General features: G+C 42.0%; 2 protein-coding genes across 3 annotated transcripts; one reads left to right on the forward strand and one right to left on the reverse strand.

Moving 5' to 3' along the window:
* Positions 1 to 743: 743 nt before the first annotated feature.
* On the forward strand, positions 744 to 4,974 carry hdhd2 (haloacid dehalogenase-like hydrolase domain containing 2). Of its 2 annotated transcripts, XM_053411017.1 has the most exons (10): positions 744 to 801; positions 913 to 1,003; positions 1,927 to 2,034; positions 2,223 to 2,325; positions 2,472 to 2,577; positions 2,743 to 2,827; positions 2,957 to 3,122; positions 3,241 to 3,291; positions 3,429 to 3,492; positions 3,669 to 4,974. In XM_053411017.1, exons 3-10 carry the CDS (start codon positions 1,934 to 1,936, stop codon positions 3,770 to 3,772), a joined length of 780 nt encoding a protein of 259 aa, XP_053266992.1. In that variant the 5' UTR covers positions 744 to 801; positions 913 to 1,003; positions 1,927 to 1,933; the 3' UTR covers positions 3,773 to 4,974. The 2 variants fall into 2 exon arrangements, with proteins under 2 accessions (XP_053266992.1, XP_053266991.1); XM_053411016.1 differs by lacking the exon at positions 913 to 1,003 and having other exon boundaries at positions 746 to 801; positions 1,929 to 2,034.
* Positions 3,837 to 9,983, reverse strand: katnal2 (katanin p60 subunit A-like 2). The gene is made up of 15 exons (XM_053411783.1): positions 9,879 to 9,983; positions 9,007 to 9,077; positions 8,467 to 8,633; positions 8,284 to 8,320; positions 7,968 to 8,058; positions 7,750 to 7,860; positions 7,364 to 7,441; positions 6,813 to 6,911; positions 5,817 to 5,880; positions 5,602 to 5,720; positions 5,411 to 5,502; positions 5,109 to 5,219; positions 4,500 to 4,662; positions 4,295 to 4,397; positions 3,837 to 4,209 (listed from the first exon to the last, which is right to left on the reverse strand). The coding sequence occupies exons 1-15, from the start codon at positions 9,927 to 9,929 to the stop codon at positions 4,070 to 4,072; spliced, it is 1,497 nt and encodes a 498-aa protein (XP_053267758.1). The 5' UTR covers positions 9,930 to 9,983; the 3' UTR covers positions 3,837 to 4,069.
* Positions 9,984 to 10,780: the final 797 nt, after the last annotated feature.

The raw sequence follows: 10,780 nt of genomic DNA on the forward strand, positions 1-10,780 counted from the left end.
AATGTGTGATAATACTGCGAATCAACTCAAAACTAAATTTATTTTGCTCCCAACAATAACGAAGGAAAATGTAAGCATGAAAACAAATAAATACAAAAAAGGTCAGTGGGAAAATAAACAGATTAATAAATAGGGTGATAAATAAATTTGACAAATCCAAAACCTCAAAACACTTATTTTTAATTCCAAGTTGGTTTGGGATGTTTTTCTCCAAACAAAGAAACCATCTCACCGACATGATGTTTTTCAAAACCGAGCTACAAAATATTTATGCCGAAAAATTGCTCACTTAAAAAAAAACAGCAGTGTTATTCACGATGTGGAGGAAGCAGGGAAAGAGGATTTGACCACAGAGCTGTCTGGCATCACGCAGAGACGAGGTTTTAAATGTTTGATAATTCCAAAACACATTAAATCTGAAAGACCCACTAATGTGCTACATCTGTTGGCTGTTAGTTTGTTAACGGGATGGGATACATATGTTTTTTATTCTAATGAGTGATTAAGGATAAACCTCTTATCTGCTTGTAAAATATACATTGGAAAAATCGTTTTAAATATAAAAATAAAAGAGAGACCATGGTGCAGTTATACAAAAATGAAGTGATATTAAAAATATTTCTTCCTGTAGAAAATATTAAAATATTAAAAAGTATACACATTTCAAAAGGAATTTGAGAGAGGACGCTAACATGTTTGAGCCGCAGGGGGCAGCATGGAGCTCAACATTCCACAATTTGACCGACGAAGAAGAACAAGCCAACAGGAAGTCGCGGAGGGAAGCAGCTGCAGAAGTTCAAGGTTTGTAAATATTTACAAGTTCATTCATTTTCGAGCCAAAGTTTATAGATTAAAAGCCACGTGACACCAGGTTGTTCAAGAGAGAGGTTATTTACAAGTTTTTTTTTACAGGAATGTAACAGAGATGCTGTAGAAATGAAGATGGTGATAAAAACACATGGATGAAAACAGCAAATACACCTGAGTCTAGATCCAGTGAATGAGGAAAATATGAATATTAATACCGTGATTATTGTGCTTTAATATTAAGAGCAGATATTTGACCTCCAGCATAGAGTCATAACTTTAGCAATGGCTGCATGATCCAGGGCCGGAGCTAAATAACACTTGAATGAAAGGGAGCCATCCTCTTTCATTTGTTATGATGCTGTGATAAAGATATCCTACTAAACCTTATCAATATATATTCAATATTTGGGATTCATAATTTTCTTTCTAAAAGCTCGGAAATCTATTTCAAACATCAATTTTCTTTGCAGGTTTTCCAACAGTTGTCATCCTCTGATCATAATTCACTGCGTTTCCTGTTATCAGCTCAGCTAAATACAAGTAATAGAAACGTGTGTGTGTGTTTAAGCTGTGCTGGGGGTGGGGGGGGCATTAAGAGCATTAATTGTACCCTTCCATTGATAACTACATAACAGAAATCCAAGCATGTCTAAATAAAAGGGGATCAAAGTCTGAAATCACATTCCAATTAAACACAATCCGACAATCTGTATTCTAGGCAGGAAATCATAAATACTTGAGACAAACCGGTCGATAATCCTCTCAGTTCGTCCCGATGCAGGTTTGAATAACGCAATAATCTGATCAGTTCGGCCACTACCGATGCAAAATTATGATTAGGAATGCATAATCTCTGAAATGACACATTATTTTTGAGAGAATAAGCTTTTTTTTAAACGGAGTAAAGCTCCATTCACAGCTGATCTTGGACATATTTAGGGGGTTTTATGAAATCATAATCAGAGACTGCAGTGGAAGCTGCTCTCATTGAAAACAGCCTGAGCAGGTGAGGCGGCAGGCACCTGGTGGAAATGTCCTTCTTCGTGGTTGGTTGAACTAAAGTCCAGAACCAGAGCAAATACAGGTGAAAAGCATGAAACACAACGTTTTTCCTGCAGGAAACATGTCGGGGAGACGAGCTCTGAAGGCCGTGCTCATTGACCTGAGTGGAACTCTGCACATCGAGGACACAGCGGTTCCTGGGGCACAGGAAGCACTGAACAGGCAAGAAACAGACTCCAGACCAGCGACTGCTTGAATGTTGCTGCATGAATGGAAACCAAATCTGGGTCCTTAAGATCAGGGACTTAAAACCACTGAGAGTGTTTTCTGTCTCATTTGAATATCACAAATTCTCCAGTGTTATTTTGTTGTATTAGATTGGTCATTGGTTTGTGTGTTTGTGGCGTCAGGTTACGTCAGGCGTGTGTAGCTGTGAAGTTTGTGACCAACACCACTAAGGAGAGTAAGAGGAGCTTACTGGAACGATTGCACCGCCTCAACTTCAACCTTCAGGTGAATCAACCAAAGTGATTCGATTTAGTGGAGATGCTTTTACTGTAATGATCAAGAAATTCAGAGGAAATAAGTTTGTTCACAGTAGTTGTTGTTTCTTTGCTGATTCTGACTTTTCTTTCCCTTAAACATTTGAAACTCTGCAGGAAAAGGAAATCTTTACTTCTCTGAGTGCAGCGAGGAGACTGCTGGAGCAGAAACAACACCGACCACTGCTGCTGGTGGAGGACAGCGCACTGGAGGACTTCACTGGTAAGAGAGAGAGAGGGCTTGAGATTAACAGTGGAGAAGTGGAAAGACCCTTAAAATATGAAATCAAACGCAGACGGACAGCAGCTCTTTGCTTTGGTGAAGCTGTCACTGATAGAACTTTCAAATTGATTCATTGACTCTCACTGTTTGTCCCTCTCTTTACAGGAATCGACACGTCAGAACCAAATGCTGTTGTCGTTGGCCTCGCTCCTGATCACTTCAACTACCAAACACTCAACAAGGCTTTCAGGTGAGAAACTGATCAATAAGACGCGTTTGTCAAGTTAGATAATTAACCCATTTTGTGAATGTTTTATTTCCTTGAATATGACTTCCGTACAGTCATCTCGGTCTGTTAAGCACCTTCATTCCTCCACAGCATGATTCTGGATGGAGCTCCTCTCATTGCCATCCACAAGGCTCGGTACTACAAACAGAAGGATGGTTTGGCCCTCGGCCCCGGGGCCTTTGTGACGGGACTGGAGTACGCAACAGACTGCAAAGCTACTGTGGTGGGAAAACCAGAGAAGACTTTTTTCACACAGGTTAGAAACGTGCAGATTAACCGTTTCACCTTGAAATTTTCTGATTTGGATTCAGATTTAACTTTTTAATAACTAAAAATAAACTAAGCTTCCTTCTCTGGTTGTTTTGTTCAAACAGGCTCTGCATGATTTAGGCTGTAGCCCCGATGAAGCTGTCATGATAGGAGATGTAAGTATATTGTCAAATTTGGTAAATTAAGTTCATTTAAAATATTTAGCTGAGAGAGTTTGGTAGCAGCTGTACATTATATTGTGTATTATTGTGTATAAGTCTACAGTGGTTTGTATCTCTGATGTTTCCGACAGGATGCAAGGGATGATGTGGGAGGGGCTCAGAACGCAGGCATGCTGGGTATTCTAGTCAGAACTGGTAAGAAAATGAAAATCTACTTTTTCCTCTAATTTATTCTCAGTTTCATCTTCATGACTAGTGCACAGCGACCAGAAATTGTGGTCGTCATCTTCCATCGTCATGTCTTTACTGTCTGATGTGATGAGCATATTGTTCATTTCTATCAGTCCACCTTCTCCTCTGTCCTCTTTCAGGTAAATACAGAGACGGGGATGAGAATAAGATCCAGCCTCCTCCCCACCTGACGTGTGACAGCTTCCCAGACGCTGTGGAACACATCCTGAAGAACCTGCTCTGAGCTACAAGCAGCAGCAGAACTCTAGAGCTTAATTTTATTATATGAACTTCTACTTGCACAGGAAACACTGGAGCCGCCTGCAACAACTGTAGGAGGCTAGTTGTCTTTAACACTGGAGAGAAAGAAGCTATCATCATCCTTAAGACCTGAAAGTATTCTCCTCCTTCGTTAAGTGGAAAATAACCAACATTCATACAACATTCATAACTTTAAACATTCCCTCTTCAGCTCCACAGTGTTGAAGAGTAAAAGTAAAAGCACCAACCGTCTCTTGCAGCAGTTCCGGTTGTTAGGGCGTCAGAGAGACTCGTACTCTCTCTCCCAGGCTGTGTATCTGCCCGTCAGGTTCCGGGCTGAGGGTTTGGAGTGTGCGATGACTTCTAAGAAGTCAGCCGTGGTCACGGTCTCCAGCTTGATGGCGGGCATGGGGGCGTCTTCTGTGGAGGAAAGTGAAAAAGAGGTTACAGCGTTTTATTCAGAGACGCCCGACAGACAACATGATGTGTTGATGTGTTGGTGTACCATGCTGATGTGCCTCCAGAACATCAAAGATCTTGCGAACTGGTCTCATGGCAGCTTCCTTACACACCAATCTGATATCAGAGCCTGAGTAGCCCTCCATGTCCTGACACAGACACACACACACACACACACACACACACAAAGATGAGGTCAAACTGAGACGGTTGTTTCCTCTGCAACAGATACACAATTCTCTGTAACACACCTTCGCCAGGGTTTCGTAGTCCAGCTCAGTGCGTAGCTCCACCCCCCTCGTGGAGGTGAGAGGTGGCAGCCAATGAGAGGTCATGGCCTGGCGAGCTGCTGATGAGGGAAGACCCACGTGAATCCTCTTCTCCAACCTCCTCAGCACGGCGTGGTCCAGGTCCCTGAGAGACGAGCAGCACCACCCGTCACAAACTGCACTTTATTCTTTTCACGTCTTCTTTACCATTCTCATTTTTTACATTGTAAAAATTAAGTGTCTGTTCTCGGATTCCAGAAAGTGGAATAGTCGTTATCAACCTGATTCTTCATGCATTTTATTTTTAATGTAGATTCTCTGTGACTCCAAATTGAAAACTGGCGTTGAATCGTAGTAAAGTGAAGATGTTGAGATGATAATGGCGTCTGTTATTGTTTTAGGAAATTACTGCATGTGCAAGAAAGGGAAATAAATCAGAAGGAAGTAAAACAGAAAATGTGTCTTGTGTTGTATTTGTGTGTCACACTTATATCTGTCTTCCTTTAGAGATGTAATGGCAACACAGTAATTTGTTGTCATTATGATGATAACAAATAAATGTGAGTGCTTTGTGTTCATGCTGAGATCTACCAAGGTAGGTTGGAGGCAGCCAGTACGAACACCAGCTCCTCTGACCTCACCAGTCCGTCCATCTGCACCAGCAGCTCCGTCTTCATCCTGCTGCTGCTCTCATGCTCTCCTCTGAAAACACAAATCAGCTTTTTACTCACCTCGGCATCTACGTCAGTCGTTTAAAGCTCTTAGTGGCACAAATACATGTTAACTATGGGATCAAACCTGTGGGTGAAACACTGAGAACACTCAGGAGGGCTCATAACTTTCAACACAGGTAAAACATCCACATCTACAATTAGAAGGTCAGTTGGGCTCACCCATTGCTGGCTCCTCTCTGCCCCATCACCGACTCCAGCTCGTCCAGGAAGATGGTGGAGGGGGCGTGGTACCTGGCCAGCAGAAACAGGACCTGCAGGAATAAGCATACTTATATATTACACACATCTAAACTTTAAAAATATAAACGACATTAGTGAACTTTATTCACATTTGTTTTATGGGAACGTACCCTGACCAGTTTCTCAGAGTCTCCCCTCCACTTGCTGACGATGCTGGAGGCTGAGATGTTGAAGAAGGTGGTCTTGCACTCTGTGGCCACGGCCTTGGCCAGCAGGGTCTTACCGGTACCTGAGTCAGGTGGTCACAAGAATACAGGTCAGGGAGAATCACAAATTGAAGGACGACGAGGTCACGAATAAAAAGAGAGGTCTCCTGAGGTCTTACCTGGGGGGCCGTACAGCAGCAAGCCCTTCCACGGGGACAGGATGCCTGTGAATAGTTCAGGGTACTGTAAAGACAAAGGAGTGGGAGAAAAGCAAGTGACAGAAAGAAGAATACAATTAGTAAAGGACAGAAAATAAAAGTGCAGATATGACAGAAAAAGAGGAGTAAAAAAATGAAAAGAAAACTAACCTTTTAGAAAATCGCTTTATATCTCAGCATGAAAATAATTTAGAGATATGAACTTATTATCACCTTGCAGCAACGTAAACACGCGGTTCCATTTTCTTGCCAACTAAGAAGAAAGTGATCTGTGTGCAAAGGGAGTGGATCTGCCCGACGTGGAGTGCTGCAAATACCACCCCCCACAAATCAGTCGGAATGTTTTTAGGTGGCAAACACACGGTGGGAGGGAGGGAGGGGGGGGCAGAATCAAATCACCAAACTGACCTTATATCCCACAGAATGAATAATAATGGAGACAGAAGTTGGGGATTGTGGGACGGTGGAGAAAGGGGGGGCGGTGTTATTCAATAAGACGGAGCAGCGGAATAGAAGATAGGACACATCAGTCCTCATCTCCGTCGGTAAATGTCAAGAGGATGCAGACAACCTGATTTGTTGTCATCATATCCATGAGAAAGGTCTGGGTGGTGCTGATGATAGAAAATTGTGTGTGTGTCTGTGTGTATAATGTTGTGTTTATGTACCAGCTCTCATTTGTAGTGTGAAATTTATGTACACACAGGTAAAAATTGTGTTAATGTGATGCTATGTATGAATTGTTTCTCGGCATTTCCACGTGTGCGCTCCCTGCCCATCTATCCATCTGTGTATGTGCACTGCCATATTATCCCAGATATGGATTTAGTGTCAGCCTAACAAACTGGCCTGACCCCGGCGCCCTCCTTCTCTTTAAGCCCTTTAAAGGAGATGTATTCAGAATCGAAGACGAGTGACCGGTGCTGAAATACCAGCGTGCTCGGGCAGCGGCCGCACCTTAATGGGATAGACGACGGCCTCTTTGACTAATCGCTTGGCATCCTCCAGGCCGATGATGTCCTCCCAGCGCACGTTGGGGCTGTGCAAATAGATGTCCTTTAGGGGGGACACGCACACACACACACACACACACACACACACACACACACACACACACACACACACACACACACACACACACACACACACACACACACACACACACACACACACACACACACACACACACACACACACAAACAAACAGAGATTGAGGGATGCATGTGGTATCAGCATGAAATGGACACGCACACACAAACCTTTGGGTGCGATTAGGTCGTCGTAAAGAGGTGTCCTTTAGAATGAAACATCCCATAAGGGAAATAGATAGAACCTGGGCCTTCATTAATACAACGGATCAATTCAGTCACACCAAGACTGTCACTGCCCTCAAGTGGATATATTTGGTATCACAAATAAAAACACCTGAATGATATTTTTCACATGTTTGTTTGTGTCTTTCTCAGTCAGTGCATATGACTAAGTATGTAGGTGTGTGTAGTCAGTACCCTGCTGATGACTTCAGCCAGGTCAGACATCTCTCTGTTCATTCCTGAGAAGCCACTGAGCGGCTTCAGCAGCCGTTCCTGAAACACAACACGAAATCATCAAAAACAACAACAAACAAAAATCCCAATTCTTTTTTTTTTTTACAGAACTTGGATCAACTGCTCATCATGAGGATTTTTGCTATATTTGTTTTCAAGATGATCCGAAGTTATTACAACTTAGTCATTACTTTTTGGATATGTGTTTGTGGACATAGATGACATTAGACTAAAAACAGACCAAAGTTTCAAATTGAAAGTGGAAAGAAGCAAAGATTATTTTTTTGATGGAGCTCACTGCTGAAAAATCCCAGCATTAACAAAAAATAAAGGAGATAAATAAATACCTTTCGGTTCGTGGCTCCGTCCCCTGATACGTCCCCCGCTGGTCCACTTCTGATGGACGACACATTGAGACCAAAGTCTGAAGTCTCTGGAGGAACAGAGGAGCCATTCTGCTGGGAAATCAAACAGGCATTAGGTAAGCTACTGTAAGATATAGTTTCTTTTAATGTAAAGTACTATTTTTGTAGTTTTCATAATGTGTGTGTGTGTGTGTACTTACACTGGTGGTTGCCTTCTTGGCTCCGTTTCCAGACTGGGGTCTCTGGGATGGGTTGATTTTGGGAAGACGCTTCCCAGCTGAACACGGACCCCTGAGGGACAAGAATAGATGTAAAGGTATCGATCAACAGAGGGAATCAGGATATTTTTATTGGCTCAAACAAATTCCCTGAGATATTTACACATTCAAACACAGCAGACTTTATTCATCAACATCTTGGTCACATCAGTCTCATGCTTCTGTAATAAATTATAAGATTTTGTTGCATGTTCTACTTTATTTCTATAAGAATGATGTGAGAGCTGCAGAATCTCACCTCTTTACTCCACCACTTTTCAGAAATCTGTTTTCAACTTGAACAAAAACAAACAGAAAATACAGACTTAGTTAAGGAATCATGAGAATCTCTTCAGAACGTAGCAGCTTAGTATTCAGTGTGTTGTCGCTCAGTGTGTTGCTCAGTGTGTCTCTCAGTGTGTCGCTGGCAGTGGTCACACACCTGGCTCGGCTGTTCTTCTGATAAGTTTTGGATTTTTCTGGAACTTGACATAGTGATAACTCTCGTACTCCATCAGCACCATCTCCAGATCGATGTTGTCACAGACCTCGAACTTCCTCGTATCTCCATTCGTCTCTTGGTCCAAGGCCGCTGCTGCTTCCATGTAGCTGGAGAACACACACACACACACACACACACACACACACACACACACACACACACACACACACACACACACACACACACACACACACACACACACACACACACACACACACACACACACACACACACACACACACACACACACACACACACACACGCCTCAGGAATCCAACATGATTCATTTGGTTTTGTCCATGAAAAGCATATTTCTATACTTTCTAAAGATAGATACACACAGGCACAGGCTCTATGTTGATGTTACTCACAAACCTTTTTCCGTGTTTATGTGTATAATGGAGATTAATGATGTTTCCCTCTTATTCCTGCATTTAAGTTCTTTCACAAGCTGCTGTTTGTTGTGTACGTGGTACTAACCCTTGCCCCAGCAGGTGGTGGTAGATGAGGATGAGAAGACTCTTCCTCCTCAGCGTCGTCCGTAGGTCTTCCTGTTTGAGACGGCAGCATTTTAAAGTTTGGTTTAAAAAGTGTGTGGAGGAAAACCGGTAAAAACAACTGCTCTTGTCATAATATTTGGTATTTTAATTCCTCAATGTAGGAAAATCACATGAAAAATGTAAACAATAATGTGACATCAATAAGACCCGGGACGCCATCATTGAATAAATGTAAACTTCACATATTTAATGTTCATATGATACACATCATTTTCTAAGGTTTCTAATTTATTATTCTATATTTTTATATTTATGCTCATGACAAACAAACCACAACAAATTGCTTTTGTAAATCTACCTGGAAATAAAACCTCTTTCTGATTCTATTACAGTAATACTGTAACTACTCTAGTATTCCTGCCTTGATATTTAACCCACAGTTTGTGTATTTCTTTAAATATATATTATATATAAACGTGAAGAACATGCATAGAGGAACCAAGTATGTACCACGTGCTGCCAGTAGAGGGCGCCCAATGGCCACACAGGACCTGACCTGGTATCTAGGCAACCAGTGGACGCTGACAGTGGATGAATGGAATTAGCTCAAATGCTAAATGCTAACTGTTGAGCTGTGACGCTTTAGCTAAGCAACACAATGTGTAAAACACGCTGACAAGAAACCAGGACACATGTTATGATCTGTGCGGCGTTAACAGTTCATTCATATATTCATAAAGAACTAAAGTCCGTGACGCGTTACCCCAAGTAGCTAGTTAGCATCGCTAGTTGGTTAAAAGTTGTTAGCTCACTTGCTCGAGAGGAAACAAAACCAAACTTGTATCCACTCACCGCCTCTCGAGCTTGATGCGCGATCTTCATGGACTGACACGACATCTCCATCGCGAGTGCACACGTTCACGTCTGTGGTTATTCCTGTGGCGTCTTCACGTCTGTTGTTTCCGGGTTAGAGTTTGTAAACATTGATGACGTCAGTCGGCAGGACTCACAACGGACTGAACCATTTTTTTTATGACCACTGACCATGTGACATCGAAGTATACTGACAACAGACTGTCTTTGCTTAATGAGTCCTGTGTCATCTTTTCCTCATCCTCAAAACACCCCCCCCCCTCCCCCATTTGTACACATGTAAATATTATACATATTGTAAATCTTGTGAATAAATAGAACAAGTACAGTGACGTCCACTTGTGTGTGTCTTTCTGAATGTAGATACAGGATTCATGGCTCTGATTAACACACACAGTGTTGGTTTTAGTTTCTTTCTATATTTGAACACGTCACAAGTCGACAACAGGAGTTAAACACATCAGGAGTCAAGTGATTCTTCAAGGGGAGCCCGTCGTCCATTCTGAATACATCTCCTTTACAGAAGCAGGGTGGCTGGGGTCAGGCAAGTTTGTTAAGATGACATTAAATCTATATGTGGCGTAATGTGGCAGCACACACACACACACACACACAGAGAGAGAGATGCATTGGAAGGCAGAGTGGTAGATACACACACTTCTCTCATCTCCAAGACCTTAAAAGCACACATCAGGTTTTCTGCATTATCTTGACATTTAGATTAGATTGGATTAGATTCAACTTTATTGTCATTGCACAGTACAAGTACATATACAACAAAATGCAGTTTAGCATCTAACCAGAAGTGCAAAAAAAGGATTGCAAAAAAAGGCAGTAAAAGTGTAGAGTATTTTGCATAGTGGAATATGTAAATAAATAGG

The sequence above is a fragment of the Pleuronectes platessa genome, chromosome 19, assembly GCF_947347685.1.
Source record: "Pleuronectes platessa chromosome 19, fPlePla1.1, whole genome shotgun sequence".
Lineage (NCBI taxonomy): Eukaryota > Metazoa > Chordata > Actinopteri > Pleuronectiformes > Pleuronectidae > Pleuronectes > Pleuronectes platessa.

Bases quoted from the DNA above. Each gene is read 5' to 3' on its own strand.
- hdhd2 (XM_053411017.1), top strand. From the start codon at position 1,934: ATGTCGGGGAGACGAGCTCTGAAGGCCGTGCTCATTGACCTGAGTGGA. The intron at 2,326-2,471 runs GTGAATCAACCA...GAAACTCTGCAG, and splicing joins GCCTCAACTTCAACCTTCAG to GAAAAGGAAATCTTTACTTC. The intron at 2,578-2,742 runs GTAAGAGAGAGA...CTCTCTTTACAG, and splicing joins CGCACTGGAGGACTTCACTG to GAATCGACACGTCAGAACCA.
- katnal2 (XM_053411783.1), bottom strand. From the start codon at position 9,929: ATGGAGATGTCGTGTCAGTCCATGAAGATCGCGCATCAAGCTCGAGAG. The intron at 6,912-7,363 runs GTACTGACTACA...TCCCCCCTAAAG, and splicing joins TGGCTGAAGTCATCAGCAGG to GACATCTATTTGCACAGCCC. The intron at 4,398-4,499 runs GTGTGTTACAGA...TGTCTGTGTCAG, and splicing joins ACTACGAAACCCTGGCGAAG to GACATGGAGGGCTACTCAGG.